The 27662-nt window shown below is 40.0% G+C and overlaps 1 protein-coding gene across 2 annotated transcripts; it reads left to right on the top strand.

The window, feature by feature from the left end:
* The first annotated feature begins 385 nt into the window (after positions 1–385).
* Positions 386–27281, top strand: OCIAD2 (OCIA domain containing 2). Of its 2 annotated transcripts, none has more exons than XM_054031025.1 (8): positions 386–529; positions 8722–8870; positions 15687–15783; positions 16645–16698; positions 19462–19509; positions 21011–21116; positions 22512–22599; positions 24389–27281. In XM_054031025.1, exons 2-7 carry the CDS (start codon positions 8811–8813, stop codon positions 22591–22593), a joined length of 447 nt encoding a protein of 148 aa, XP_053887000.1. In that variant the 5' UTR covers positions 386–529; positions 8722–8810; the 3' UTR covers positions 22594–22599; positions 24389–27281. The 2 variants fall into 2 exon arrangements, with proteins under 2 accessions (XP_053887000.1, XP_053886999.1); XM_054031024.1 differs by having other exon boundaries at positions 387–629.
* Positions 27282–27662: the final 381 nt, after the last annotated feature.

Here is a 27662-nt window from a genome sequence, read left to right as displayed (position 1 = left end):
ATGGAAACAACTTCAAGTCAGGGGCTGCAGCCACACCCCCAGCTCCAGTAAAGGGTGGGGTTTATTACAAAACAAATACAAAGGGTAAACACCGTTTTGGGTGCACGACAGCCCCAAAGAATCACGTTCCTTTGCACATGGGGATGGGTATTTAGTACCTGCCTCGGTGTGCGTTACTCACCTAAATTAGAGCTGTGTAAACTGTCAGAGAGAAGAGACAATATCCCCCAGGCGAGGGGACAGAAAACTAAATTCTGGTATGTGATGTGTTCAGAGGTTTCAGCCCAGGAAAGGGCAGCAGCAGTACAGCCCCCTTGCCCTTTCCAGGGAGTTACATTACACTGGGGAGAAGGCACTGGCAGCCCGGAGCTCGCTAAGGGTCCCACAGACACAGGCAGCTTCCGGGAGTGAGGCTGAATTGGTGCTTCTTGCAGCTGATCCCTGCCTCTTCCTGGCCGGGCGGGCCCCGTCAGCGAAACAGGAATTGAATACAGCCTGCTGGTGCTGCATTTCTGCTCCGGAGAGCAAGGTACAGCAACCAGGCGTTTGCGCGGTAGGAAGTATGAACTGGGCCCAGTTTTAGAACTAATACAAAATCAGCAACTTCCCAACTAAAGTCCGGAAAGATCGTAAGTTTTTTTCCTCTTTGTCTCTGCAAAGTTGCTCTTCGCTCTGCTGATTTCCTTTAGTCTCATCCCCTGGGTTTTCAAACACAAGAACTGCACAAAGAATGCTCCAGGAGGCCTCTGCACTGATGTGGGTTTGGACATTAGAGAACGGCGAGTACACGCAGTGCTGAGGGAATTTCCTCATCGATGCATCAACACAAACGGATTTTTTGTTCTACCTCGTGTAAGGCCCACATTTTGGACAGTATTTCCCCTAGATCTGTTTACTAGTGACCAAGTTCTTGCACGTATATCACAAAGTGCAGATTTTATAGCAGCTGTTTTTAATGAGAGATTGTATATTCTTTGTGGAAAGCATGTTTAAAAACTCTACCTAGATTTTATATTGAGAAAAATACTATAAAATGCACATAAAATAAATGGGACTAAATATGGAGGGATAATTACATACCAGAAAGTAACAAGACACTGGGCCAAGTTCTGCAATCAAAAATACACAAATGTCTCAATGAAGTTACACTAGAACTGAGGGTAGGGTCAGTTTTTGGGGTATGCAATCAGGGCAGACACCCTGGGTGCCAACTTCTAGGGGGCAGAGCATTGCTCATGGGGTTGGTCTCATTTTTGTTCTGCTGATGGGCTGGCATCCCCCCCCCCCTCCCGCTCCTGGGAGGTGCTAGAAATCTTCCACCTGACCAGTAAAAGAGCTAGGGCTATTCAGATGGAGGGCAAAATTTGGCATGTTGGGAAAAATAATAGAAAAGTTTTTTCCCCCAATGAGCCAAATTTTGCCCTCAGTCATGCTAGTGTATAGTGAAAATAATAACAATAAGTACACCTCTACTCCGATATAACACAGTCTTCGGGAGCCAAAAAAATCTTACCGCGTTATCGGTGAAACCACATTATATCAAACTTGCTTTGATCCACCGGAGTGCACAGCCTCGCTCCCTCGGAGCGCTGCTTTACCAGATTATATCCGAATTCGTGTTATATCGGGTCATGTTATAATAAAAGTTTTAGGGCTTGCTCTATATAGATTCTTCTACCTAACAATCTCAAAGCATGTGACTGCCCATGCATTAGTTAAGCCTCCCAACCCAGCTGCAAGGAGGGTTTTTTACTTAGGATGAAATTGAGATTTAACAAGATTGAGCGACTCGCCCAACATCACACAGGAAGCCTGCTGCAAGGCCAGGAACAGAATCCAGATTGCCTGTGCCTATAAACCCCATGCTGTCCTTCCTAAGAAAAAGGAGAGTGATCAAATTTTTTTTCCCAAATATACTCTCAATCCCTTCAAAAAACAATGAAGAAAAAGTGATAGTGCCTCCCAGATTATTCCTCTGTAAACACTGGAAATGGATGTCAAACATCTGAGCACATACTTTTAACAATAGTGTCCAGTCACTCCTTCATTTTAATCCTGTTAAGCTTCTAGTGACGTTGCCTGAAACTAAACTATGTACCCTGCACCAAAATAGGGTGACCAGATATCCTGATTTTATAGGGACAGTCCTGATTTTTGGGTCTTTTTCTCACATAGGCACCTATTACCCCCCACTTTCTGTCCCGATTTTTGACACTTGCTATCTGGTCAGCCTATACCAAAATAAGAGTCCCATAATTAAAATAAAGGTTCCAATTTAGAAGGTTCTTAAAATATCTCCTGGTAAGTATTTCCCCTTGCACCCTACTGGATGCCAAACATCTGAAGTGCTACTATAAGTGCTGGGCTAAATGTCACAATGATTAATTAGTACTTTATTCCAGAAGCACCCACACAATAAGACAAAGTCTCTGACAATTAAAACTGATCTTTGAAAGAGTGGGAAAAAAATTTCCCATCTATTTCTCCCAGTAATCTCACAGAGTGGTCTGGTCACTACCAACAACTTTTCAGGGTGGATTTGATTTAAATCACTAGTCAGGAAGACTCGATTTAATCATGGATTTCTACATAAAAGTGCATTCTTGTTGGTTGTTATAACCTCAATACATATTCTTCACAACTCAGATAGTTTGGTTTCATTTTTAGAAGGTACAGACTATACATTTTTAAGTGATTTATTTTGAAAACTTTTCAGATGAGTTTTACAGCTATATCAGAAAATGAATGATTGTTTGGTTATTTCATTTACCAGAAGATAATTGAAGCAGATATTTATGAAGTCATTGGGAAGTGAATTATCTCCAATTCAACAGGTTAATCATTAATATTTGGAGGATTCTTTGCTATGCTGTATTAGGAGGAGAACATCACCAGACAGACATTTAAATTGTTTTATTTAACTAAAACAACAACGTTGTGTATTCTGGATTTTTTTCTTCAACAGCAAACATAATATTTTAACAAAAGAAGCATATGAATTTTTGAATTTAGTTAAACATTCAAGTTCTTAAAAATCAGGTTTCTTTTTGTTAAAGTTGTTTAACTAATATAGTTAAATGAAATATTTAAAAAACCCACAAAAATTAAATCGACTATGTCAGCCAGGTCAATATGAGAAACTGAAAATATTGGCTTCTGCAGCTAACTCAGTCATCTTCACCTTTATTTTCCTGTTTGTTCATAATCTGGAAAAGAAAAAAAAGCTTTCCTGCTTTTTCAGGTTCCAAACGATTTCTCAATTTGGAATGAATTAGTCCAAAAGAAGAAAATATTCTTTCTACACCGACAGAAGAAGCTACTTCTGTTAAAAGAAAGATTATCACTTCAACAGTCTCTGAATCCAAGTGCTTAAGTAACTTCCACCAGTTCACTGGTGTGACTTTCTTTGAAACATCATCAGCAAACATATTTCTTGAATGCTTCACCCTTAACTCTGAAGTTTATTATAGTTGGCATTATGGAAGGATGATTGCTGGATGTCTATGTCATAGCCAACTTCTCCTCTTCAGCAGTTAAGGTTTGACCCTGGTACTGAGTATTGAGAATATTTGCAAGAAAATGAGCTGGAGATAGTGCTTGTCCCATTTGTTTTTTTAATGCTTGTAATTTAACTCTGTCATTGCATATTTCTCTTTTTAAGAGTTCCTTCCTTCCAAACGGAGTTCCTCAGTTCCTTCCAAATTTCAACAGCGTTAACAATAAAACAGCTATTTCCCTGCATTTTGTTAAAGACTACAAAAATAGGATTCAGGGTACTCCGCATGTGTTCAACATTTCTCTTAAGCTCAATGTTGAGAACTTTGGCTGTGACAGCGCCATCTATTTTTTCACAATTTTGTTCACAAACTGTCATCAGATTAGGCCAGTTCTTGCTATCGTGCTCAACACAGTCCACTACTGAGTTCCATTGCACATCTTTTGGGAGAGTTAGCTTGGTTCCTCCCACTTTTTTCAGAGCAGCTGCTGCAAAGTGGTTGTTACGGAAGTATTTTGCAGTTTCAACAACATTGGCCTTTATTTCCGGAACACTGAAGTCTTTGGCTAGGATGTGCATCAAATGAGCAATGCAACCTTATGTTATTAACTTGGGACTCTTCACTCTCTAAATAATTTCTTCTCATCTTGGATAAAAATATATGGTGACATACTTATCTCCTAGATCTGGAAGGGACCCTGAAAGGTCATTGAGTCCAGCCCCCTGCCTTCACTAGCAGGACCAAGTATTGGTTTTGCCCCAGATCCCTAAATGGCCCCCTTAAGGATTAAACTCACAACCCTGGGTTTAGCAGGCCAATGCTCAAACCACTGAGCTATCCATCCCCCCTTGTCTGTGACCAAGCTGCGTACTAGACATTTGAATTTTTTTTTTCATAGTTTGTTCTAGCTTTTACTGCTACTTCTTGTGAGTATTCTTCTGTGTGTGCATTTCCTGATGTATCAATTGTTTCTGTAAGGAAAACATTCCCTTCTTCTGTTCTCACACAAGCACATACAACAGGATCATTGTGGACATTGCTCCACCCATCAGACTCAGGTTAACAATTTTACCCTCTAGACCTTTTTGCATACTGCTCCATTTCTTTCATAGTTGTTACTCTATGATACTATCATTTTAGATACAGTTGTGATAAAAAATAAATAGCTGAAATAGGCAGATCTTCCTTTTACAATTTCACCTTTAAATTAGCACTGAGTGTCAGTGAATACAATGAGTAATACTAAATGAGCAGTATGGTAATAATAATTAAATAACTGCATTGACTTATTTTGTTTAGGAGAATCCATCCTCAACATATAGGATTCTGAAGACTATCACCATCATTTTCTGTAGTTTCAGAATTAACTGCCCATAATAGTGTTTCAGTCACATAGCCACAGTATATCACTTGTAGCAAAAAGAAAAAAAAAATCTCCATCATCCAGAAACAACCATAGATAAGTCATAAGAACCAACAGATTACAAAAAGAGGTAATTGATGAAAAAATTGCTGTTTTGTTTATGCAACTAACTCTCCTTTCCCTATGACTGAGAAACCACACTTCATTAACATGGTTCAGTCAATGAAGGCTACTCAGAAAGACCTCAAGACTTCTGGAATATGCTGCTCAGACAGTTTCACTTTTGTTTCTACTGCCTGTCCCTCCCTTCTCACATTTATCTCCAGGCTTCTCGTTGTCCAGATCTATTCCACCCCCAACAATCTTCTATTCATTAAACTTTTTGAAACTTTGCACTTTTAGAGAGAGGTAAGGGATTGACTCTGTGTACACAAATTTGCAGAGGTACAGTAGGGTTCAGGTCTGTTATTTCTCACCTCTATATATTATTTATGTATTTATTTAAAAACATTTTTGCTGTTAACAAGCATGTTCTCTCTGGAGACACAAATTCACAGTTTGAGAACTGCAAAACTAAGCATCTCTGATGGTATCTTCTAGACTGAGCACTGAGTCCCATTGGGTAGATAGAAAGAGTAATTTAAATAATCTATACAGAAGCCCCTGGAACCCAATAAGATTGGATCCCTAATCCATGAACTATTGGAACTCATTTACAAAACTTTTCTTAAACATTACATGAATGTATGGTCTCATACTACAGATTTAGAATTCCTATTCCATGATTAGATATCTTTGAGCTGTAATGTATCTTAATTAAAACTATTTTTAGATTGATTTTTTTTAATCTGATTGCTTTTATTTAAATCTGATTTTTGAGGGGAAAACCTTCGATTTTTATCCACCCTGTTTTTAAATACAGAAAAACAAATACTTTCATAAAGATTAAACTTCCCCCCTCTCTTCCCCAAAAAGGGGGGAGGGATAGCTCAGTGGTTTGAGTATTGGCCTGCTAAAGCCAGGGTTGTGAGTTCAATCCTTGAGGGGGCCACTTGGGGATCTGGGGCAAAATCAGTACTTGGTCTTGCTAGTGAAGGCAGGGGGCTGGACTTGATGACCTTTCAAGGTCCCTTCCCCTTCTAGGAGATGGGATATCTCCATTTAGAAAAAAAAAAAAAAAAAGCCATTTCCCTCATATGCTGCCCCTTCATCACCCAGCTAGAAGCATCAAAATATTTTCTATGCAGGAAGCCTTCATCCACCCTCTTCTATTCCTGAATAAAGGAACTGGAAATATGAAGCAAGGAAAACCAAAGAAATAAAAATGCCTCAAGCAGGTGATTCCCTTCAGACCAGATGGATTTTTTTATCTAACAAGTTCTGTACAAAGTGAGCATTTTAGTTAGATAACAAGAATAAAGGGAACAGGGAATTTGTCCCAAGCTAAAAATAGCTAATAAAGTATGCCATCCATTTAAAACCACTTAGCTTCAAAACAAGGCAGCAGCACAGCAAATATGCAAGAGAAAACATCATGTTTTCCCAGTAGATCAGTGCAAGGATAGCTTTGTGTGAGATGATGAGGGTGCCTGAATTTCCCAAAAGTAATATCCAATGATTATGAAGCACCCTATCCTCAGATGGCACTATATAAGTGCTAAGTATTATTAATCCCATTTTTAACATTTCACCATCATAGACTCTGTTTGACATTCTTTCCAGCAGGGCTCTCAACCTCCATCTCTACTGGGATGGGTACCAGGAAGTTCCTTCAGAGTCTACCCATTTCTGGGATTCTTCATTATGTTGAAACTGAAGTTTAGTAACATAGGAAATACTTCCAAGATTTTATGGGTGTAATAAAAGATGCATTACAAGCTACAAATTACTAGAACACATTATAGAGTCCTAAAAAAGCCTGTCTCTCATCTTTACTTCTCTGAATCTGGAAAACAATGATGAAAAAGTGATGCAGAGCTTAAATTCTGCTGCAGTGGTAAAAGATCCAGGTCAGATTCTACTGCAGTCTCCTGAGATGATTTTTTTTTAATACAACTTCCTACACAGCTAGGTTTATTGAATAGAATATGAATTCCAAGATTTAGTGCTTGTGATTGACAAACTTTTCTAAGGTTCCCTCCCCTTTCCCTTGATCTTTTCTAAGTGACAAGAGACTGATAGAATGAGACAAAGAGTTGACAGTTTTCCCCACCTTCCACAGAGCTTCAAAAAGTACATTTTCCAGAGAAACAGTATCAATATACAGTGCTCTGAAAATGGTGTAGAATGTGGTAAAACTGAGCATAGGAAAAGAATTACCATTACTACAGATTTGTATCAACACAATGCTTTAACTGAGTCTTTTTAGCAAGGAGAAAGGTCAGTTCTTCAGCCCTGCCATTAAAAACTAAACAAAAAAAGGTTATCTGAATTCCCAATGCTAAATAAAAATACAAAGTTATAACACTCACGAGAAGCCCTGTAACTGTCTCAGAACTAAAGCAAAGTACAGAGAAGAATTGGAACAGTTCACACTTTGAGTACCAGCAACCACTTAGGAGAACAGACTTTTGAAGCTGTTCGGCTTTGTATAAATACATAAATAGAAATTGGGCTAGAGAAAATGAGAGAGAGAGAATGGCTCAAGAGCCTGGGGGTTAGAGCACTAATCTGAGAGATGGGAGACCCAAGGTTCAGTCCCCCGTCTTCAATGACTAATTATTTATCCAAAAAGTGGAACAGCTGCAACAGGAAAGATTGCAGGGCACCCACACAGGAATATCCCAGAGCCCATTTGTATGGCAGTCTCCTGAGAGGTGAGAAACACCTGTTCAAATCCTCTCTCTCCATCAGGCAGGGAGGAAATTGAACCTGGGTCTCCCACATCCCAGGTGATGCTCTAACTAATGGGCTGAAAGATATAAGGGAAGCACCACCACCCCTTCATCACTTTTGAATGGACCCCAACACTGAACCAGGCCCTGCAGGCAAAAGAGGTGGGGGTACATCTAAGATCCCACTGAGGGTAGGCATGAAAGATGTATCCTGAGGCTTAGAGTGAGGTGTTGTGTGCATGACCAAAGGCAGAAACGTAGACACTTTACAACAAAAAAATTTAGTTGCAGAGAGTTCATAAGCCTATAGGTTTATGCAGCAGCGCAGTGGGGGTTTTGTGGATTGCAGTGGCACCTAAATTTAGGGCTTAAATAACTAAATCCCTTTGTGGGTACCTTTAAATATGATTTTAAAAAATCAGAAAAATAACTGGGATTATGATGGATCTTGGTCTGAAATACAGACTTAGTTCATGTTAGGCTTGATGGGTAGGTCCTGTGGTGGAAAAAATAAGAAGTGTGTGTCAGGGGTTAAAGGCAGGGCATAGCTAGGAGGGGGTAGCCCTGGAGCTCATTGTACTGTGGGAATTCTGGCCATCACTCAAGTCAAGCTGCTATAAATTAGACCAACACTCTGCGCCACCTCATTCAGCTTCCAGTGCAGTCAGAAATCAGGAAGGTGCAAGGTGGCTTGAAGCCACATTTGTCCTCACTCCTCTCCAGCACTGAGAGTTTTGTGCTACACTCCACAAGCCCCAGCACGTAATCCTTCCCTGTACATGTGCCTGCTTGACTCAGTACAAACCCAATATTTCTGATAACTGAAAGGGAACAATGCATTGTGTGGCCTAATATAATTCACTTAGAGTTCAGTATTGTATCTTTTTTAGTTACATTTAATATCAGGTTATTCAAATAGTATCTGCAATAAAAAACAATGCTTCTTTCAAAATGGGTGTTTTCTCTGGGTAAACAGTTGCCTATAACAATGTAATACTTTTACTCTTTTTACCTTTGTACCAAACAGTGAGAGGAGGAGCCAGCTGTGAAAGACAGCGTTGCTGACTTTGCTGCTTACCAAGATTATTAGGAGGAGAGTGGGAAGGACAGACAGACATGTCTTCAGAAACAGACCAAAGTAAAGTTCAGGAATCTTCACAGCAACAAAACAAACAGGTACATTGGAGTTGCTTCCCCTTTATCTGGCTGTTTAGGGCAAGATTTTAGTCCTTTAGGAAATACTTGTCATATATAAAGCTTTTACATTTTCCCAAGAAAGATGGCCTCATTTCAGAAGGCCTTTTTGTGAGATATTTTCTTTGTGATACAAGCAAGATTCTGGGAGGCATTTATTCACAACCAAATGAAAATGCAGAAGCTAGTAATACAGTATTTTACAAAGTCAGTGGGGTTGCATAGGTGTAACTGAGGGCAGCCTTTGATCTTATGTTTAAGTTTAGTTTAATACAAACTGACAAAAACAATAAAATAAATCTTATGGCTTAAACTCTATCCTAAAATGGCTACAGGTCTGCCCATGCTTCCCTCCTATACCTGGAATATACAGCATTTATGGTGTAAAATATTAAATGACAATGTCCAGTCCTGTAGACCACAGATAGGTTAATTATAGCATCGCAGCTTTCACTTTGTACTTCCTTGAATAGCTCTTAATTTTTAGCATGATATTTTTCTACAGAATTAAATATATAAAATATGAAAAAACAAAGCCTGCATTCTGTTAAAATGTCTCCTAATATTGATAACAGATCTAGTCCATGTCATTAAGTGTGTTTAAGGACTTCTACCGCTTCTGCTGTGCTGAGATTTTGCTTTTCATATTTCAATCCAAAGTACATTTTTACACGAGTTAGAAATTTCTAAAAAACTAGGTTGATAATAAAATATGTATTGATGCTATATAACTGTAGGTAATTTAAATAGAGTTTATAGTATCCAATACAATATTAAAAATAGAGCACATTTGGTTTTAGAATCATAAGTTCTTGCACAATTTTCTATATATATATATATATATATATATATATATATATACATACAGTAACTCTTCGCTTAATGTTGTAGTTATGTTCCTGAAAAATGCTACTTTAAGCAAAACGATGTTAAGTAAATCCCATTTCCCCATAAAAATTAATGTAATTAGGGGGAGGTTAGGTTCCAGGGAAATTTTTTTGGCCAGACAAAAGATTTAATTTTTATTTATATTTATGTGCTTGTGTGTGTTTAGTACACACACACTAAATTGTGGTGGAATCAGAGGGTGGGATATTTCCCAGGGAATGCTTTGCTGCTAAATGATGAACTAGCACTCAGCTGAACCCTCAAGGGTTAACACATTGTTGTTAATGTAGCCTCACCCTCTACAAGGCAGCAGTAATGGAGGGAGGAGATAGCATGGCAGTGGCTGCAAACATTCCCTGTGGAAACTGACCGTGATGATGACCCCACGCTCTCCCATTGGAGTGCGCCACTCCCTCCACTTTCCAAAGTGTGTGAGAGTGAGAGACGCACATTGCTCCTTTAAGTAGGCTGACCCCACTCTAAGTACACTGCCTTTTTATGTAGATCAGCAAGTTGAGACAGCAGCTGCTGCCACCGCCGCCAGCAAGCTCCCTCACTCCTGAGCCCTGTCATGTCTCCCTCCTCCCCAGCTCTGTGGAGATGGGGTACGGGGGAGGGGGACACCCCGACATCAGCACCCCTCTTCCCCCTGCACAGCAAGCAGGAGGCTCTCAGGAGCAGCACACAGCAGTTTGGGGAGGGACACCTGAATTGCCCAGCAGCTGCCACACAGGAACTTAGGGGAGCTGATAGGGGGGTTGCCAGCCCCCCTTGGTTCCAAGCTCCCACCACTAGCTCCAACAGGCTGCTGTTCCTGCAAGCAGTGGACAAAGCAGGTGGCTGCCAAACAACGTTATAAGGGAGCTTTACGCAACTTTAAATGAGCATGTTCTAATAGATCAGCGATGCAATAACAAAATGATATTAACCATGATAATGTTAAGTGTGGAGTTACTGTATTATACTTCTCTGAGCTCTATACAAGGTTTCAGTATGTTCATGTTCACAATTTCTGGAAAAAAAATCCAGCCTTCTTTCTGTTACGGCCCAGACTCCGTGCCAAATTCTGCTCAGTGCAGAGAGGGCAGTCAGAAAGCCAGTTACAACCATCTGCTAATTATAGTCAAGCTATCTTGGTCCCAGTTCCAATCCCAGCTAATTTGCTCTAGTTTATGCCAGCTGGCTGTGGTTCCCAAAGGACCGGTAAGAACCAGTGGAGCACAGGTGCTATCTGGCTCATCCTCAACATCCAAATCAGGTGGAGTGGAGGGGGGAGGGCAGTTGGCATAGGATTTGGTTACACTGCTTTACACCAGCTGCAAACTCCCCTGTGCTGAAGAAATCTCAACAGGCCTGTTAGGGCTAGATTCCACCACTTTGTGCCATAGGTGAACATTTAACTAAGTAATTTTGATATGAAATAACCCTGTTCATAATCATTTACTTCCTTATCTCTACCATTGTAGAGCTTTTATTATATTTGACATAGTTTATGAGCGGTACAAGTTTCATATACTATACTATGACCTTATGTGACAGGTTTGCTCTACTCACTGCTGGATGGCATCACCTGCTGGTGGTTCTGGGGATTAGCTTAGTCAGGTCAACACCCCTTCTAGCAGGTATATCCCATCTGTTTCTCCTCTGCAGCCTCTCTCTTGCTCTCAGGAATTACAGCAGTCCTCTTTGTAAGTCAACCCTCTGGCCAGGTCACTCAGCATTCCCCCCTTCCTGGGTACAGTCCTTCAAATTCTGTCATTCCCACAGTGACCCCAACAGTCTTCCAGTTCACTGCCCCAGTGGTGGGTAGGGGAACCCAGGTCCACCGTCTACTCTGGATTCCAGCCCAGGGACTCTACAACATGCAACCAAGGTCTGCTCAGTCTCAACCTCACTGCTTACTCCCTGGGCTGCTTCCTACCCTAGCACTCCCCCACTCTCTGAGGTTTGCCAATTACTCTACTCCCTCCTCCCAGGGAACAACCATTGGCTACTTCCTCTACAGCCACCAAACACACCTCCCCTCTCCCAGGGAGTGACTGTATACCACCTTCCTGCAGCCCCTTCTGCTTCCAATTTCCTATCTTTTGTAGAAGCCCACCTGTCCTTCACACATAAGCTTCTCTCTAATTAGTTGCCTAAAGCTCTCCCCTGTTTGCAGCCTAATTAGCTGATTAGGTCCACCTGGCGCAACTCAGCTCTTGCAGGGCCAGTGTGGGGAGCACACCCCATCACACATTGCTATGAAACTCAGTTTGTGATCAATTTGAAGGCCTTATTCAAACAACACGCACATTAACTTTAGCAGTTGTTTGAATGAGGACTGGGGCATCCATTACCTGAAAATTTAATAATGACTTCAGCCAATAAACCTATTTCATTACCAGGGTTACAAAACTAACAGGGCTCACATTGAGGTGGTACATGTCAGCATGGATATATCTCTGATTGGAGCTGGGGGTGTGATTCTCCGCTGAAGAAACATATCCACATCAGTGGTGATTGAGTTAGCATATTAAAAATAGAGTGTAGCCATGGCAGCAGGGCTGGCAGGATAGGCTAGCCACTCTAATTATGTACCCACCCAAGATATCATAGGCACATAATTAGGGCGGCTAGCCCGTCCACCTCTCATGCTGCCATGGCAACACTATTTTTAGCATAGAGCTAGCACAGGTATGTGTCCTTGACCTGGAAATCACATCTCCAGCTCCAAGTGCAGACATACCCTATGGCATACCGACATCTCTACCAAGGTGACACTTGTGCTACAAAATCTGAGCTTTCATTTTTTTTTAAAAAGTACATTTTCAGCTTTTGTGATTGTAAATAAAGCCTTGGAAATGTGAACTGAGTGTAATTGAAACAATGACATCTGCCTGAGTTTGCACAGAGTTTTCAACAATAACTATGAAGTCTAAACTGCCCCATTCGTCTCAGTGAGATGCAGTGGCAGAAGTAGCATCCTAAGTCAGTAGGTGCACTCAGCCTCCTCCTCGCCCCACTGAGGGGGCACCAACCAACCTCAGCAGTACCCTCCTCCCCAGCACCACAATCCTAATCCCAGCCCGGTGTGGAGGGAAGGCCTGGGAGAAAAGGGGTTGGGCTGGAGACTGAGCCCAGCTTTGACCCACCCCACAGCAACAGCTCCGGCCCCCCGGGGCTGGGGCTGGCTCCGACTCCCTGCTCCATGTGTTACGACCTGGCACATGGAGTCACAGTGCCATTCAGGTTTGGAAGTGTTGAAGTTTATTGGTAAATCGAATAAAAGTAAAGATAAATGTAATAAAATCATATCTAGAGTACAGGTTGGCCACAGCCTATCTTGGTAGGTTAAACCTTAGAGTTACAGTCCTGGTAAATTGAAGACTACTGTCCTCGCATTCTATGTGTCTGTCCCTCCAGCTATCATGGGCTCTGCCTTTATCTCACCATCCCAGTGCCTGAGGTCATAATTGCCAGTCAGAGTGTATTCCAATTCCCTCCTCTAAGGGTCAGTTACTTATACTCTCAGTTCCTTTGAAGTTTAGGTCTGAATGCTATTACCTGCTGACTGCTAATCCAGCATAGATGAAGCCAACATGCCCTCCTCAGTATATGTACTGTACCAATTTTATTTAGTAATGAAGAGGGTTCGCTTTCATGAGCAAAGAGATTTTCCATCTCCTGTTACTTAGTATACATCACTTCAGAGTAACTCCAGGAACTTTTTACATATCACATATTTATAATGACATCTAGATACTGTATTGTAGGTCTGTTTTTGTAATGAGGAATAAAGAGGGAGGAGTTGGGGGGTCAGAGAGGGCCCATGATGGTATCCCCAGGATATTTACCCCAGGTATTTCACCTTAGTTACAAGACACTTAAAGGAGCTATGAAACCTTTCCTGTGCAGCCAGATAGAAACATCATAAAATAACAATTTATAATTGTCTTCTTACACAGAACTAAGTCTCTGCCGTGTTGCTACAACTGTATACATGCACTGTACAAGAGATTGATTATGCCAAACTCTTGTACAGTGCATGTATACAGCTGTAGTAGCACAGTGGTGAGTTAGTTCAGTGTAAGAAAACTTATTGATGAGTAAGGTTACAATTTAGTCATGGATATTTTTAGTAAAAGTCATGAACAGTGACCTGTCCATGACTTGTACCAAAAATACCTCTAACTAAATGTTAGGTGCTGGGGATGAGGAGGGCATTCCAGCAGATGCTGCTGCTACTCCAGGCACGGGGTGGCCCAGGGCCCTGCTGCCGCTGCTGCTCTGGACAGGCCCTGCCACTGCCAGGGCACCCTTGCTGCTCCTGGACCACTGCTCTGGGGCAGCACCTGGGACCATCTGCCTGGGGTCACCCGGGGAGTGGCCAGTGTGGCTGGCCCTGGGGCTGCCCCAGCTGCTCAGGCAGCCCAGGGGTGAGCCACACCAGCTGCTGCAGCTGCGGAAATCACAGAGGTTCTGGAGTCACGGAATCCGTGACTTCCATGACCTCTGTGAAAGACTCGTAGCCTTAATGATGATTATTACAATGGTTAGAAACCCAGGAAAGCAGAAGCCCCTACCTTCCCTCCTCCCCATGAGTCCTATACCCGCCCCCTACCAGTAGACTCTGCCCTCAAAGGAAACCCCCTACTGTCCCTTCCTAGGAGCCCCTGCCTGCCCCCACTCTGCTCCTTATCCCTCTTGGCTGGCTCAAGGATTCCTTGCAGGAAGGAATTTTAGGATCTTCCCCTCTGTGCCCCATATCCAGCCCTTCTCCCTCCCCCCGGGATCCCCGAAGGGGAGTTGCATCACAACCCGGAGCGCCACTCCTACCACATCAGCACCACAAGGCCCCCCTTTTGCTGCCCTATCCTGTCCCCTTCACTGCAGCTCCCTACCTGGCTGACAAGGAGAACAGATTAGCTTGCCCCCTCCACCCTACCAAAATCCTTTCCACTCCATGCTGGCTTGAGGCTTCCCACTGGTTCCCATTGCCAAGAGGAGTTGTTGTGGTTTTTGGCAGGCGGACCTGAGTGCCAGCTGCACTCCCAGCCATGTGAGATGCATGCATGGTAGTGCACATCCAGACCTGATTTCTGTGGGTGCAGTTCAACCCATGGACCCCAGCTAGAGCCAGCATTGGTGAGATGTTAACTCAGCTGTCCGGAGATGGTACTAAAATGTCAATATTATTAATTATTTCACTGCTGAACAAAGAAAAGAGAGGGACAAAATCTATTGTGAGTGACATTTTACTCCCATTACTGTGTGGGCGTCAACAGAATCCAGTAGGACAAATGAATCCTACTGAGGAGAAGCCCAGCCAGAGGAGCCCAACAGAGCCCAGGGCTGTATTTGAATTGCACAGAAGGGGAGTTCAGACTGCAGCGCCTGGGAGGGCGTGTGAGATCATCATTTGAATATCAGCACAATCTGCCGAGAGTGATTTCTCATTTGGCATCTCAAGTGGGTGGAGTTTATTTTGTGGGAGGACCTGAGAGTAGCACTGCCTTTTTTCCTCCCAGTTCAGTCTCTGAATATCAGCTAAAGAAATGTGGCTGATCAGAATAAAAGAATCAAGAGAAAAACAGCAATTTACTGCCTGTCTAAAATTAATACCTAAACTATTGCAGGCAAGATGTTCCAAATGCAATGAAGTTTTTTCACTTTAAAACCTGAACAGTACTTCACATTTCTGCTCTTGAATTATCAAATACAGGTATCTGATTGTTTTACTAACTACAGATGGCGTGTGCGTGTGTGTTTGTTTTGAGACTTGAGGGGGGATTGCATTACTTATGAAAGGAAAATATCTTTCTCCTAATTTTACATGTATTAGTAACTATTTTTAATTCATCTTAAATTATCTAAAAATGATCTTGTAAGATAAAAATCAGTAAGCTAACAAAATATTGCTCTTTTCAGTCTGGTCTCCACTGTCCTATCTCAGATGCTCACGTCAATAGAAAAGAAGTAGAAAGGATCAGTCGAGAATGTAGAAACGAAAGTTTCTGGTACAGAGGTAGGTAACTCATATTAATTCTTATCCCAGTGAGAATCAGCACCTGATGTATTTTTAGCTGAACTACTGCTTTAAATTCTACTTCACGACTTGCCAGTTACTTTAACACTTACATTTATTTGAGAGAAGATTGTTATTAGGGCCTTATTCTGTCATCCTTACTTATGTTAAGTAGTACTTACTATGAAATCAATGGGACTACTTACATAATAAGGTACACTTAATGTAAGTAAAAGTGGCAGAATTGTACCGTTAATTGTCAATAGTTAACTATCATTATTAGCTGATGTCACTATTTTTGAAATCTATTATTACTCTCACCCAAGAGACGCGTTTCATTTTCTTTCACATATATGATCTTGATTTTGAATTTTTTTAAGAAATAACAAGATTTCTATTTAGTTTAAACAACAAAAACAAAAGTCATTGCAGAGTGAGCATAAAGATGGCCAGGTGGCAACTCTAAATGTGAACATTCTGAAAGGAAAAGATTTGAAAAGCTTCTAAGGGTTTCATCATTTAATCAAAGTTCTATCAAGGTCAGATACATTTTAGTTTTGCTGTCTTGAGGGGATATACTACTATGGTCATGCAAGTTTTTGTTATTATTTATATTTCAGTAGCACGAAAAGGTCACGACCAGGGTTGGGCTCCATTGTGGTAGGTGCTGTACAAACATAATAAATGACTGTCATTGCCCCAAAGAGCTTGCAGTCTAAGAGCAAGTGTAATAGGTGAATGAAACAAGCAAGCTGGGGGGAGAAGACAGGATAATAAATACAAAAAAGATGCACATAATTCTCAGCCAGTCCGCAGTAGTGAGCAAAGTGCTGAATTTTTTTGTTTGCTTGTTTTTTTCAGGTCTTCCCTTGTCTCTAGGAAGCATGCTCATCACTCAAGGGCTAATTTACAATGGTAAATGGAAGATATACATGTATCATTTTATTTATATTAGAAATGAACCCAAGTCATGCTGATCAGGAATCAGCACTACATCAGAATTTCCCCAGAGCTTGCTGCTTTTCATATTTGAATGTTCTTCCCACTCAGTGCCATCACTGTTATAATGATTTGATAATTAACTATGCATTGCCACAACTCGTTCTGAATACAGTAAAAGCTGTATTATCTGGCACTTTATCAACCAGAAAGCTCTATTATCCAGCATTTCTGATCTCTCCCAATACAAATCTTCAGTCTAGTAAGTGGGACTAGTATACTGCCCAGAAGGTTATGCAATTGCACATTCTGCACTCTACTTTTATGCAAAAGAGTCAGAAGTCAAGTAAGCAAGCTGATATCAGGAATATATTGAAAAAAACAACTTTCAGGGTGTGTCATAGGGTCATTACAGATTCAGCCTAATCTATTACACTGTCTATATCTACAATGATAATTGATGTTGATAATGATGACCGTGAGGCACTGCAAGAGCCTGAAGTGTCTTGTGAATCATCAAAGAAAAATTAACTTATGTTCAGTATAGTTTTAGTGGTAAGTGTATTTTTAGCAATCTGGGTGTACATCATGTGCTGCCCATAGTGATATGTAGTGTCAAAAAATAAAGTTTTCTATACAGTAGATTACCTGTATACACCTAAGTGCTTCAAGAAACCAAACACTCTGCAGTGCAGTACTACTACTGCATTGGTGAATACCTGTATACTGTACTACTGTATTTTGTCTTTTATTCATTTTATTGTATTCTAATTCTTTAAAAATTGGTATTCCATTGGTAAAGTATAACTCTCAGTTAACCAGAATATTTGATTAATCAGCACCCACCATTCCCTCAACATGCCAAATAATAAAGCTTTTACTGTATTTCCTTTCAAATTCAGACCCTTCCAAATACTAGGGGCCTGAATCTGTCACGCTTACATTCTGTAATCAAGAAGCATCACTGACTTCATTGGGACTACTTGTGAAATGTAGTCTATGTAACTCAGGGTCTAGTCTACGTAAGTCAGGGTATCAGAATCTGGCATTGTAGCTCTAAATTCTGGCTTTTAGAAAGCATTGGCAGTGCTTTTATGACTGTATGCCAACATACATAGTGGCTCGAAGCAAAGAGGTACTGGCCAAATGGGAGGGCAGGGAGATCTTATACAGCTGCTGTGTAATCTGCACAGAGGAGTATCATGTTACATTTCTGTAGTGAATCAGTCTGGTTGCACTCTGCATGCCCATGGAGGAGATGCAGACTACTTTCTGGGGTTCTCACCCCTTGGCAGACAACTTTCCCCACATTTCCATAGTACCTGGATATTTATGCTAAAATGATCAGCAGTGAAGTAATTAAGAATGCCAATTTTAAATGGTCATTATTGTGCCTTGACTTATTCGAGATGAATGGGGCATCTTGTACCTCTTTTAGAAATAACTGCTGAACACTTGGCCAAAGTGAAAATAAATGGGCTTTGCACAGAGGACCTAATAGGGGTGAGGGGAAAAGAAATCCTCCTCCCCAAAATCTAACACTTGGCATAGAGTGGTTGCATGGCCTCCCCACTGTGTATACTGCTGCTCATTGGCTTTAGAAGAAGTTGGGACTTCTGTGCATCCCCTACATTATGTGAATCTATAGTGGTGGATCTACTGGCCACCACTCTATGCTCCCTCTGCCACCAAACACTTCTGTGTGGAATTTGCTTGCATAGCCTGGCACTGTCACCCCTACTTCCCTTCCATACCCTGCCTCCCACTGACATCCCACCCCAGAAACACAGTGGTTCCACTGTTTAGGGTCTTCCGTCTCATTGAAGGGGGTCATCATGTAGCCCTCAGAGCTACTGTCACACTCTGTCTAAATTCTGCAGAAATGGATGGGTCACCAGACAAGTGCTGGTACAAAATACAGCAGACGGGCTCATTCTGACCCCTGCTCCTTTGATTGGCTGAGATTAGATATGGCAGTCACATCACACAGTTGTGATCAGTCATCCTGCCGGTATTTTTAACAAGTCCAGAATGGTGGTTGCCACTTGTGAGCTCATAGGTGAAGGGGATCCACAGGCATTTGGAGGATTATGTGGAAAAATCCTTATGCTTCATTTTGATTTGCTGTCTCATGGTGTCAGCTGAGCATCCACAGATACCAATACATGATGACATGCTGCTACAAAATTAAGATCAGAAACAAGTCACTATTGTCATTTCAGTCAATTTGAGGGGAGGGGGAATTTTGGTGGGGAAGGGTGAGAATCTTTCCATTTTCTCCTCTGTTCATGAACTACATCTTCTCTCCTCAAAAGCCCAAATGTCAGAGTGACTCCTCCATTCCTATTAAAGAGGATAAACATGACTCTGTCTATCTGGTGACAGTTAACACTAGGCTGATCATTGGCAAAAAAGCTCCTAGGAGCTATCTCCCAGCTTGTGCTGACCCAAAGAGCAAGAAATTGATCGAGAGACCTGGACTCCAATCCCTCACATGGCAGCACAAAATATTTTCCCCTGACACTTGTGTGCCACCACACAAATAATTGCATTGGAAATTACCAGAATGCTTTGGGAATGGTGTATTTTCCTAAATCAAAGCTACCATACTTTTAAGTATTGTATAGCCCTTGCTCTGAGAAATGAGAAAGGCTTGTTAGAAAAAGACCACTTTTGTTGTTAGATGATGATGAGTTTCTCAAGTGGATAGGCATTCTTAGCTATTGCGTTTTATTTTAGGTTTTCTCTCATCGAACCCAAGATTTGGATCGTTACCTAAAATTGCATGTAAGTCAGTACTTTTATTTTAAAAGGAAATAAAAGGTTGGGGGATATTTATTAACAGTAGAATCTGAACTTTCCAAACCTCCACTATCCAGACTTCCTTTGTGTGCTAACTGTGTGTCTCCCTGTTCTAGTGAATGTCAATTATCCACACTTCTGCTTATCTGAACCCATAAGGTGTCAGTATAGCAGTCTAAGTAAATAGTATTCTACTAAGTTTACAAACTAATGTATTAAGTAAAGCTTGTTTAATGAAGACTTTTTCAGTAAGAGTATATATTCAATTTTTAATTGCCCTATCTGCACTATTATATTATTGCAAGGTCAACCCTCACCATGGTTCTGTCAATAACACCATTCTCAATGGTCTGCTTGTCAGCTTCTTCCACAAGCACCTCTCCCATGCCACCTCTTTCTTGTGGGAAAAACTTCCAATCAAAATCTGTACCTCCCCACCTTAGCCTCATTAACTGTCATCTTGCCATAATGCACACAGAATTCTGCCATCTGATCATGGATAGGCCAATGGTGAGTTTGGGCTGCTGATTGTGCACATAGCTAATCTATGCTACAATATCCTACAATTTTGTTCCCATGTTCTCTTTCTGCTTTCACAACCTTGCTTATTTTATCTGCCTGTTATGTCTAGTCTTTTAGATTAGAAACTTTTGTGGGGCAGGTACTGTCGTTTATTACATAATGTACAGCAAGTAAGGCCCTGGCAATACCATATGACTACCATAACAAGTTAACATGGTTAAGTTCTCTAAGTATAGAGCAATATAACTGCTCAAATAAAGAAATAATAATACAAATTCAGTTTATCCTGGGTGTCTAACTTTGGAACATTTTGTTAAAAAAATGGTTTGCACAGAAATTGTTTTGTATTGCATTTACGTAATGCAACCACACCATTTAAATGACGTAATCTCATCTGTTTTCAAAAGCTAAGAGGGTTTCATTTGGTGTATATTTGGATGTGAGACCTCCACAGAAAATTCAACGTGTTGCCAGAAATAGTTTTTCTTTTTGAATGAGTACTGAACCAGAGACCGGTGGTATTAAGGAAGTCTGTGACGTAGGAAGACAAGACTTAAACTGAAGTCCTAGCTATTTGTAGTAATCAAAAATACCATGGGGCATTTTGCAAAGGTAGGGGGAGTCAGCTCTTATGTCTTTGTCAAATTTCACCATGGGCTATTATTACACTCCGCATCTAAATTCCCCCTGAAATTCCAAGTGTATATAGTATTCTTTTTCACATCTAAATTGTTGTGCCATGTTGCTGTGTATTCTTAACCAGCTGCAGTGTTTCACTCCACAGTTAGTTGCATCTCAGTGATAAGAGAACTTCCCACTATTACAGTATAATCTTTGTATATGTTTAGAAAGTACTTTGGGATGAAAAAGTCCTACATAAGTGCAATTTACTGTACAAAGGACAAATAATAGTATCTTGAGTTAGACTCTTGAACTAACAATATTTTGTGATCTGTTTGTACAGTTGCTGGTGCCTTTGGTCTTGCCATTGGGACGATGTCATACATACGAGTATGCCAGAGAAAGTTCCAAAGTATAGGAGTTCAGCCATTTGGTCCAGAACATAAAAGGTTTGTCTTGAATATAGATCACTTAATCTTAGATCAAAACATAGTTATTGAAAATAGAATGAAAGAGAGAGGCAGCTACAGCATTGCTTCAGCTCATAGGGCACTCTTGAATGCTATACCTAAGGATATATATTGCAGTTATGTAGTTCCAGATTATGTGATAATTATTATAAAGATACAAATTAAATTCAGTGTAATCTGCATTGTTTGGAATACATAAATAATCCTGTAATTTAAAGGATTAAATCCTCAGCCTCTCCATATACTAATTAATTATAAAAGATCAACAGTTAGCAATTTACCTTCTGTCTGGTGCATTAAATATCACACTATCTATCCCATCCGTCTGGCTTGTAACTCACCTTTGAATTCTCCTTTGCTCCATACGTCCAAGAGGTATGTATCCAAATCCTGCAGCTTTTTCCTGCACCACATCTTCACATCCCTACAGTTCATCATTCTCTACCATAATCAATGCAGCCTCCTCTTCTCTGGCTTCCTGAACACCCATCCTGTCTCCAGTCCATACAAAATGCAACTGCTAAGATCATTTTCCTTACCTCAGACCATGTCATCCCCTCTTTTGAATCTCTCTACTTGCTCCCCGTCCAACACATCAAGTTCAAGTTTTTTGTCACTGCCTTCAAAGCCCTACACAAATGCTGCTCCCACCCACATCTCATTTGTATTAACTCCCACCTCCTCCCCGAGCCAATGATCTCTCCCTCAATTTGTCCATGTGTACTACACTGCACCCCGCCTAGGAAATGCATTTCTAAAAGCTCATTCACAAGGCCACCTCTCTGTATTAAAATCCCTTCTGAAGGCTCACTTGTGCTGTGATGCCTATGTAAATTAGCTGACTGATAATGGGAAATTGGAAGGGTATTTTGAAATAATTTAAAAATCCTAAACCAGTATTTTTTAATAAAATTTTCCCTCCCCCACTTAAAACCCCACTTTCCCCCAAAAAACCTGTTGTGTTAATACAACACTATTACAAAGATGTGGCCATTTGGCCATCTATATCTTGGTAACCCTTGCCTTTACCCACTGGTCTTGTCTAGACTGAGAGTTCCTTTTTTTCAGAGATCATGCTTCCTTTTCCTGCTTGGAAAGCTCTACTATATTTTGGGCACTACTGAAAATAAACAATACATAAGAATAATAAAGTTGTTTTGCTGGGGCATTCAGACATCATCCCATACTATAAGACATATGGAAGGACTGAAGAATGTAAATCAGATGAATGGAAAACAAGAGATTCCTTCTATAAAGCCTGTTCAACAAATTCCTTCGAAAAGAATACTTACCAATATACGACACAAAGATGACAGCTGTGTTAGAGAAATATGAGCAAAAATCTTGAATGCTCTATTTTCCTCCTGATTTTAGGCACGGTCATCATACCTGCAAGGAATGTGAAGCAAATTTTGGATCTAATGGACAGGAAAACTCAAAGCCTTCAGCTTCATAATCCCAGGTACACACATTTGAATCTTAAGGAAGCTTTTGATTTTATTCTTTATTTTGAACAGTATTCTAGTTTAAAACACTTGCCACAATACAACATACACTTCATGAGATGAAAGACTGATAATTAGGAATTCTATTTATAGTTCTGAAGTTAACCTTGATTCTACATTTTCTCTTTACATACATTTAACATTAATTTTAAATTCCCACTTCTGAGGAACTCCTAATTTAGCTCCAAAATTCTCATACAAACAGCACTATTTTTTTTTTTTATCCAGCTAGAATTCAGTGGGATTCTCTGGCTAGTTGTAAGTTAGAAGAAAAGAAATAAATATTTCTCTTCTAGTTTGAATGCTGTTTTCTGTTCCCAATATCTTTTTTAACTTGAACATTTATGGTCTGATCATTTTTGGTATGTCAAAAATACAGCTGAAATATTGATGTTTTAAGAACATGAACAGTAAATAATGTCCTTACTATTTGCATGTAAATAATGTTTTCACCCCTCAGCTCACTATACTCTAGTTCAAATAGAAAGTATGGGTTTGATGCAGAAATTATTGGGTGAGGCTCTTTGGCCTGTGTTATACAGGAAGTCAGGCTAGATGATCATAAAGGGGTCCCTCTCTCTTTAAAATCTCTGTGAATGACATTGAGAGGGATATCTTAGCAGATCCTGTTCATTGACCCAAAACTGTGTGATTTTGATGGATTTTGTCAGTGCATGGTATTCACAATGAAACGTGTTGATGTAATGTTGTATTATTATTGAAGAAGACATTACGCTGAAGTGTGGCATCATTAGAGTGTCCAAACTGGTCTTTAATAGTCTGGAGGAATTTTGTTACACCTATGGCCTTTTTTAGTGGCTACAGTAGTTAGCCAGTGGAGTAAGTAAACAGTGAGGCCTCATTTGAACCTAGCCTACATGATTATTGCACTCTAAATCGTCAGTAATATAGGGACAAGGTAAGATTCTCAAAAGCACCAAGCCGACTTGAAACCAATGGAATTTAGGTACCTACGTTATTAAGTGTTTTTGAGAATTTTGCCCCAAATCTCGCTTGCCTCACTCACATATGATTATTTCCATTGACTTAAAATAAAGAGGCCATACTATGTTTAATTAAAGATTGCCATTTATTCACTGACAAGTTGTTTGAGTCAAGTTGAGAGTAGGAGTTGGTGCATATTTTACTTTGCTTACTCTACTGGTCTGGCAAAGACTGAGTTTGTTAACCCCCGGATCCAAACGCAAAGGCCATCTCCTTTCTCAGGCTTTTGACAAAGGGATTATTGTGAGCTGTGTTGTTTAATATACATGTACTGGCTAGCTTTGAAAACTATGTTTTACATGTACCTACAGTCAGTTCTGATGGAAGAACTTTGAAATTTAGGAAAAATGTTAAGCAGGTTTTTTTATACAATTAAACATAAAAAAATTGAGATTAGAGACTGACTGAACATTTCAATTAGAATACACAAAATATTGGGTTGTTTGATGATCACTTCTTTCCTTTTTAAAATATGTACAGTCAATGAGCTAAGTGTGATAGATGGTGGATATTGCTTTTCCATCACGTCTCATGCTAAAAATGTGCATCATGCTCAAACTGTCCCCTCAGATTACATCTAATTAAAATTATTGTACTGCACACAAATTCAGGGCCAAATTCTTACCTCAGAGACTTGTGCAGAACTCCCTCTGAAGTCACCACATGCACATGTACATCTGAGAACTTAACTTTCAGAGCTCAGTATTTTTTATAAAATGTTTTTTTGTTTGTTTGTTTCAGATCATGTCTCTTCTTTTTAAGAAGTTACTTCATATCTTGGTATCTGAATTGTAGAACTGACAAAGATGACAAAATCCTGCAGAAAAAGTCTCTTCCTTCAATAGCTTATTCTGGACAGAAGAAATTAAGCCTACAGTCAGGTGTAAACCAGTACACTGTGAGGATTGGGTTGATTTTAAAAAAGTTTGCCTATATAATAAATGCTAATTTCTAGTAATACAGTTTCTATTTTTTTCTGTTGATATCACACCCCGGTATGTTTCTTTTTTCCTTAGATGCATTTTAGCTCTTGGCACTGAAAACTTAGATATTGCAATTCTTGTAAGTGGCAATGACCTGATCTCAGTGCAACCTGCAAAAGGCCATAATTGGAAGCATTTGTCTCCTGCATGAAAGAAAAAGAATGCAAGAGTATTTAAATGATGTTGCACTGTTAAGCAGTCCACCAAGCCCCCTATACTGTGATCAGTTTTGCATAACTCTTTGTACTGGGGAAGGACGCCATGTATCACCATTCTTGACAATAGGTATCCTCTGAATACTATTAGAAAGAACCCTATTGACTTCAGTGGGCTTTGAATCTGGACTTAAGAGAGGAGAGTGACATTTTACTTATGCTTGTCTATTCAAATCTCTTTGGAAGATGTTCTGAACATAATTTCTAAATAGACAACTTAATAAAAAGAAGTTTTCTTTCTCAAAACATGAACATTAGGGAAAGAACTGAAAGCGAGCTCAGAAACCTATGTTTGCTCTAATCTGACCATGACATTAGAAAAGAAAAAAAAAAAAATGAATTACAGGAAAGCCCAGTTAATTACTGTTTGCATATTCATAAAAATGCTTTAATAATACTGGAGTTCTTCACACCCCCAACCAGGCCCGGGGAAGCTGCATTTTCCATTCTCCCTTCCCGTCAGACCACCTGGGTAGAACTGTTCTCCCAGCTCAGGCACCCTCCTTAGCACTGTTCAGCTGGAGTCCTTAAGGTCCACATCTTTTTTTGTTCTATAGCTTCTTCCAAACATGCAGGGATAATACGCATCAGGGATGCTGTCAGCTCATGGTTGACTCACTGCACATTGATGATTGAGTGATACAACAATTTCATAAAACTAATCGGAATTCATAAATTGTACACAGATTCCCCAAATCATCACAAGCTACTATTATGAACTCTAATTTGAACTCTAACACCTACATTTGAAGAGTTTTTGTTGACCAACTCCCACTAAAATAGTCAGATGTTATGCTACACCTTGGAAAACGTAAGATTAAAAGTCTTGCAAAATGAAATATAACAAGTTTAATTAATGAACTTAGTTCAAACTGCAGATGATTCAGTATTACTTAGTAAATGATCTAACATCTTTTTCAGACTAAAATACAATATCACCATTACTATATCCATTAAATGTGAAAGGAAAATAAAACCAAGTTGGAGCAGGGAAATGTTTTCAGTTGTGTTCAACATCAGAAAGATTTTCTGAAAGATTATTGTATTTGCAGATCAGATACTGGAACCTCTGATAGTTTTCTAATTAAAGAAAGAGGATTGTCTGTTTTATTCTATACACAATCTTATACCGTTCTCATTACTGTAGCATTTGAGCACCTTCCCATAGTGCATTAAGTGACATTACTAACATCTGTCATGTTTGTTGTTCTCAATTTCTCCCCAGCAAGCATGTGCAATGGAGTGTCTTGTTTTAGTAGGATGTTTTTGTGGTTTTTTTTTTTAAATAAACATGTTACTATGTGCTTATGTTAGAGAAGACATGGTCAAAGAAATGCGCTTTGCACTTGGAGCAGGAAGTGGTGAAGTTTGTGATGGTCCTTAGTTCTTGGGGAAGTTCATTCCACAGTCTGACTACCCCTGAAAAAGCTTGTCTTCCACCCCCGGCAATTAACTTTATTTGGCTTGTAGAGAGTTCGATATTACTATATCAGATGTGTCCACTGAGGTACCAGTAGGCAGTTATGCAGGTTAGCACATGGGCAACTTCAGGTACCTCATAGTAAGTAACAAATAGTTTTTCTACCTTTTTCTATATGTACATTTCAGTAATAATACTTCATTTACTACAGCTGGATGTTAGGTCTCAGCATAGTCTGCTATGATTAAACTGATACAAGCCCTAACTTGTCTAATGTTAAATGCTGGATTATCATACATGCATGTGCATTATAAACCTTATCCTGAGGCAAATGCTTGTGGTTTAACCACTCCCATGAAATTTATTAATTCTGTAAAATCAAGTCAACTGTAATATCTTCTGTAATTGCCTTATGCCTATACTATGCACAAAGCTGCACACGGCCCTGTCCAGCAAGAGGCTTCATACAACCCCTGCTGAACAGTTGCCAGCTCTAGAAAGACACCTGTCAATTGACAGCTTGCTGTCTCAGCAGTCTATTTTTCCTTGCTTAGCATCTATTCCTTCCCTATCCATAGCCTGGGCTTGCATAGCGTGATTGCTGCCTAAGGCATCCTTTGAGGAATTCCTTCTGCTTCACTTGCTGCACTCCTGGCATGGCAATGGCTTTGTCTATACAACAGTAGTTAGCAGCCAGCAGAGTGTCTGGTATGCAGAGGTGCAAGAGACCTATGAAGAGGAATGAACCCAAGGCTCCATAAAGTATAGGGCAAGCCCTAAATACCATCTGTGGTACACAACAGCAGGACCACTGCTATATAAACTGAAGCAAAGCATGTCCTGTATTGTACCAAAAGGATTGTCTTGTACTTCTAGCCTAGTTAGAAAATATGAATGTCTCTTGCTGTCAGTGAAGTATTAAGAACTGGAGTGCATTGATGTCAAGTTCACCACTGGTGTAAGTTATAATGTGAATTACATTTTTTTTAAATAAAAAGACCTGTAATTTAATGAGATTGAGATTAGTGTGAGCATTCTATTTCAAATGCAGAAAATAATTAAACAATACACCACACTATATTTCCAAGTTTGGGTCATTATTGCATTATATTTTTGCAGAGCTGATTTTTTTAGCTCCATCTACAGGTTTCTTTTTAAAAAAATGCACTGCAAGTACACAGATCCACTGAAAAAAAGCATGAGTGAGGAGGATATGTACACTGTACAATGCAGGGAATATATTTAAAAATATCTTTCATTTACTGCAGTGCAGGATTAGAGAAATCACCCAAGCAAGGGCTTTGTTGTTTTTATGTTTTAGCAAACTGTCTATCGTTCAACAGGAGGTAACGATTTGTGTGTGGATTTTAACATACTTTCTAGGGTATGGTGCATGT

This window comes from Malaclemys terrapin, chromosome 5 (genome assembly GCF_027887155.1).
Source record: "Malaclemys terrapin pileata isolate rMalTer1 chromosome 5, rMalTer1.hap1, whole genome shotgun sequence".
Lineage (NCBI taxonomy): Eukaryota > Metazoa > Chordata > Testudines > Emydidae > Malaclemys > Malaclemys terrapin.
This window is presented reverse-complemented; position numbering and strand designations above follow the sequence as displayed.